Source organism: Balaenoptera musculus, chromosome 1 (assembly GCF_009873245.2).
Source record: "Balaenoptera musculus isolate JJ_BM4_2016_0621 chromosome 1, mBalMus1.pri.v3, whole genome shotgun sequence".
Classification (NCBI taxonomy): domain Eukaryota; kingdom Metazoa; phylum Chordata; class Mammalia; order Artiodactyla; family Balaenopteridae; genus Balaenoptera; species Balaenoptera musculus.
In genome coordinates this window covers 115,312,541-115,317,265 of record NC_045785.1, presented here as the reverse complement: position 1 = coordinate 115,317,265, position 4,725 = coordinate 115,312,541, and the positions used below count along the sequence as shown (strand labels likewise).

At 45.7% G+C, this 4,725-nt stretch overlaps 1 protein-coding gene across 3 annotated transcripts; it reads right to left on the bottom strand.

Annotated features, from left to right (window-relative positions):
- Positions 1-575: 575 nt before the first annotated feature.
- On the bottom strand, positions 576-4,021 carry LOC118899966 (T-cell surface glycoprotein CD1e, membrane-associated-like). 3 transcript variants are annotated; one of them, XM_036862065.1, is made up of 7 exons: positions 3,891-4,021; positions 3,296-3,592; positions 2,561-2,719; positions 2,441-2,479; positions 1,921-2,199; positions 1,427-1,520; positions 576-1,244 (listed from the first exon to the last, which is right to left on the bottom strand). In XM_036862065.1, the coding sequence occupies exons 1-7, from the start codon at positions 3,949-3,951 to the stop codon at positions 1,133-1,135; spliced, it is 1,041 nt and encodes a 346-aa protein (XP_036717960.1). In that variant the 5' UTR covers positions 3,952-4,021; the 3' UTR covers positions 576-1,132. The 3 variants fall into 3 exon arrangements, with proteins under 3 accessions (XP_036717960.1, XP_036717966.1, XP_036717951.1); XM_036862071.1 differs by having other exon boundaries at positions 2,441-2,719; XM_036862056.1 differs by lacking the exon at positions 1,427-1,520 and having other exon boundaries at positions 576-1,315; positions 2,441-2,719.
- Positions 4,022-4,725: the final 704 nt, after the last annotated feature.

Sequence of the window (4,725 nt, the reverse complement as noted above, 5' to 3'; positions counted from 1 at the left end):
ACAGCTTCCTGCTCTCCAACAGACTCAATCAAATGGATCTCAATTAAAGCCATTAGATAATTTTTAAATCCATATTAAAAAATTAAGGAGACAACAAAGTATAAGTAATAATGATAATCATAAATCAAAATAATAAAGAACAGTAAACATATAACTAGCTGGCATCTGATCAATCTATTCCTTCATTGCTTGGCTCTGCCCATGAAAATTATCCTCAATCCCCATGTTCTCTTCCTAACTTCCCAAAATATGAATTTATCCCCTGAATATGTATATCCACAAAGACACATATAGTAACACACAATCTCAAAGAATCAGGAATGTCAGTCCAACCCCATCCTCTCTTTGACAGGAGACACTCTAATGTGTTACTATTTTCTTTAAATATCTCTGAAGGTGCACGAATCTCCCTATGGCTATGAAGTCTGAAGCACGTACCTGTCTCCTTCACCTCTGATGAGAGACAAAGGGAGAGAGAACGAGTTTTAATAAGAACACAGCCAAATGATGCAAAGATGCCAAAGAGGAAAGGGATTAAGACATTTTATTTGACAATACATTTATTTCAGTCAGCATTTATTGAGAAATATCCCTTTCAAGCCAAACAAGCTACATAATTTGTGGGACCAGTATAAAATAAAAAGGCAGTATCTCTCCTTCAAAAATGAGTAGGATTTCAAGATGGCAACAACTGCACAGGTCACCTGCCCATGAAGCTGGCCCTGGTCCAGGTAAGGCTTTTGGTCATGGACACAAATACAAACACATAAATCTTGCTTTCAAGCAAATGAGAAAAAAGCACAAAAACATAAAAATTATTGTTTGGAGTAGGAAGAGATGAGTGTATTTAGGAAGAACAGTCCAATTTGGGGCATAGAGAAGAGCCATCAACTGGGCGATCCAGGGAATCTCTTAAGAGAGAGGCATCTGAATTAGAGTTTGAAGGATCAATAGTGATGAAGGAGTGGCCGAAGCAGAAAGATATTGCTGGAAGATGGGGGGAAAACAAACAGATTTCCAAAGGGATGAGGATTTCTACCAGAACAAGGTGCTTTAACAAAATCATGCTTTGTTTATAGCTATGAGTCATGTTTAAACAAAATCAGAAAGGGGTTTTATGTGGAAGGTAAAATTAATGACGCCAGAGTTGGATTTTCATTTCTTTAAGAGTCTGTTTTTGGTCCACCACTCCTGTGCCAAGCAGAGCTGATGTCTTGAACCCCTGGGGTCTTGGGTATCGACTCCTGTGGAAAGGCAGGGTGGGAGACATGGGCAGAGAAGAGGTTCTGATTTGAGCTGTGGGGGAAAATGGGATCTTGATCTCAAATAAGGGAAATCAGAGAGAAAGGGGAAAGGGAAAAAGAAAATAGAGGAAAGACAAATGAGTTGATAAGAAGTTGAAGAGCCAAAACAAGAAAAGACTCACCTCTGTTCTTTAAATGATGAGTCAACTATAACCAACATGACCAGGGAAACTATTACCATCAAACAGATCAATATCAGAAGGTAGGAGTATCCAACTAGTTGGGGATAAAGTAAGGAAGTCAATCTATAAAGTACTGTCTATTCTACCACAGTTAATGCTTCTCATTTCACAATAGTGGCACCTCCCCAGAGCTTTCTTCTATCTTTTCCAGGACTCTCATTTCAATTCTTCCTGAGTCTATGTCCCTGCTCTGCCCACTCCCTCTCTCTTTCACCAAATCAATAGGTCCATCTTTCTTTTCTCTTTAGTACCTCTAATCTAATTGCATTTTCTTGAAATTTAACTGCTGTCATGCTCCATCCTTCTTTACTTGGATTCCCCCACCTGTATCCTCTTGTGCATAGCATCCTAGCCACTTCCTAAGCTCCTCACTCATTAGCCCTTGGACTATGAGAAGACTATCACCTCCCAGCTGGGCCCCAGTTCTTTCTCACCCCAATGGATGATTAGGTCCTGGCCTCCTAGACTGCTGTGCTTTACTCGGCAACTCAGGCCGGCCGCCTCCCCAGCCGCCACATCCAGGGTTACTTGGAGATACCAAGTCCCATCAGCATTGGGCAAGACATCTCCTTGCTGAGTGCCTGGCTGCTTCTGCTCACCCCTCATCCACATCACCCACACGGGTTTTGGATGAAAGCCAGAGACGTGACACATCAGCAACAGACGACCAGGCCCAGGACTGGGGCCTTTGGACACCCAAGCCTCTGGCTTCACTAGAAAGGAGAAGATAAGGAGAAATGAAATTTAGGAGGGTACCCTAGGCCACAACTCAGTGACTTAGGGTCTCTTTGCAGTTTGAGTAATCACTTCTTTCTCTTTTCTTGGAAGCAATTCTAAACCCATACTTTTCACCCTCTAGCTTATTATGTGATTCAAAAAGTTGATAAAGCGTAGAAAACTCAAATACAAGAGTTGAAACACTAGAAATAAGAGGGGAGAGAGAGTTGGGCTCACCTTGTCGTTGCAGTTCTGACTTCCCTGCTTCAAGGAGGCCTGCCAGAAACCGAGGGCAGGTGTCACTGAGAAGGCTCTGAATGATTTCTTTAATAAATTTGTAGTGGTTGAGCACCTTACAGACATTCTGAGCTCGACTCCCTGCTCCTGGAGACGGTTTCCAGGAATTTTCTTGGAAACTCAGGAAATCTGATCCTTGATATGCCCCATTTAAGAAGCTTTCTGAGGCCTTCCCAGGATGAATTAAACAACCAAATGATACCTGGAGCTCAAAGGGGTCTGTGGGTGGACAAGAAAGAGAGAATCAATATGGAAAGAATTACAGGGAAGGAAAACTTGCTGGGGGATCACATGGAAGACTAGAGATGTGGCAGGAAAAAAGGAGGAAATTTGTGGGAATAAAATTTTGAGATAATAAAGGTATTTTGAAATACTGAAGGGGAAGAGCTAGATGGGAAGACTGTTAGAGAATCAGAAGATGGTCTGGAAGAGCAGACTGGGGAGTGGTTAGGTACAGGTTGAATCCTGTAAACACTCAGGCCAGGAAGAAAGGAGGGCAGAATCCTGGTTGGGAAAGGCTGACCAGGAGTGCTGGGCAGAAGATCAAGAAGAGACAACTATTCAAGGTCTAGGATATGAGGGTATATTCAGGAGTGTGAGAGCTGTGTATATGGGGGTAGAGGAGGGGGATAGAATGGGGATGGTGGTGAAGGGTGCAGCAGAGAAGAGAGTGACCAAAAGGGGACAAGTACAAGATCAGGAAGTTTGGAAGACGGTCAGGGTACATAAGCCATCTACCCTTTGGAAGATGGTCGGAGCCCTCAGGCAAACATTAGCTTGGAACAAAGAACTCACATTGAAACTGAAACTGATTGGCAAAGGCCTGCACTTCGCGAGGGAAACTATGGATGTACAACCGCAGGAATGCCTGGATGTTCTTCAGCTCCTCCTTGCTGAAGTTACCCTGGGACCAAGGCTTCAGAAAGCGGATGGTGCCCAAGACACTGTCCCAGCCATGAGTCTGCAGCTCACCCAGCCAGCCTGAGCCCTGGGTGTGTGTCCAGCTGCGATTGGCAAAGGAGGAGATCTGGAGCACGTGGAAGGAGAGGGGCTCTTCTGCGGCCGAATGACGGGGTCCTAAGACCTGTGGAGCTGAGAGAGGGAATGAAAGGCCAGGAGAAGAGAGCCCCATAAAGGGGCTCCTTATGGATATGGTTAAACAGGTTGCATATAGTCCCACACCCCCTCCCCCGGGCCAGCATCCTCACCCCAAAATCAGAGAGATTAACTGAGACTACGGCCAAGGATACTTTGCCTGGAACTAGCCTGACGGGCAGACTCCAAGGGCATTCTGTAGGAGCGTTACTCCCTCTTCCCCCAGGTCCTCCCCAGAACTTCTCCATCCTGCAGTGCACAACCACAGGTATCTTTCCACCTGGGATCAGCTTACCCACTTTGCTTGCCCCATGGCAAAGAAGTACCTTGAAGAGCAGAGGCAGGAGGAGGAGCATTGAAGCTCTGTTAGGTGAAGGATGCCACCGCAGGCAAGCTGCCCTCAGAATTCAGAGACAGTTCCCCTCTCAACCCTCTTTCCCTCTCATCTGACTTCCTTTGGCACACCAACACACAAAACCTCTCCCTCTGCCCACTTCCTTGTCGGAGAAACCCTACAGCCTCCGGCAGTCACAGGCCTCCCACACAGTCTCTCATTTCCCCTCCATTTCTCACACTGTCCGGTCCAGATTTTCTTCCTGCTCTTGCCTGCATCGTCCTGACCCTCTCGGTTGCACCCAGTCCTGGCTCATGGCAAAGGCTGTAGTCTGTGGTCTGGCTGGAAATTTTAGTGTCTTTTAGTCTGAGAGAAATCAAGTCCACACTTGGGTTCTCAATGTCCTCTTCTGTGAGAAGAAGTGATGGAAGGTGATCAGTGATGCCCAGTGGCCTTTCCAGCAGTCTCCCCACCACTTATCCCTCTGTGGTCTCCTCCTCCTGTCTGCTCCCTGGCTCCCTTTCCCGCTCTTCTTGGTCTTCCCTGTCTTTCTCTACTGACCCATTGTTTTCCCTCTGGAGTCCATTCTCACTCCTCTCACTTGTCCTGCTTGTTCTCCCTGTCCCCCCTCAGTCCCCCTCTGTCCCTTCATTCTGCTCTTCTCAAAATCATTATCAGAAGACACGAGGCATTTTGAGTGTAGTGGTACAATCCACAGGCAAATGTCATAATCCATAATGGAAAAGAAACAACAATGACAATACAGGTTATCAGGTAATCTATAGAAAATGCCCTT

Bases quoted from the DNA above. Each gene is read 5' to 3' on its own strand.
- LOC118899966 (XM_036862071.1), bottom strand. From the start codon at position 3,951: ATGCTCCTCCTCCTGCCTCTGCTCTTCAAGGTACTTCTTTGCCATGGG. The intron at 3,593-3,890 runs GTAAGCTGATCC...TCCCTCTCTCAG, and splicing joins CCATGGGGCAAGCAAAGTGG to CTCCACAGGTCTTAGGACCC. The intron at 1,245-1,426 runs GTGAGTCTTTTC...GCCTTTCCACAG, and splicing joins TCATCATTTAAAGAACAGAG to GAGTCGATACCCAAGACCCC.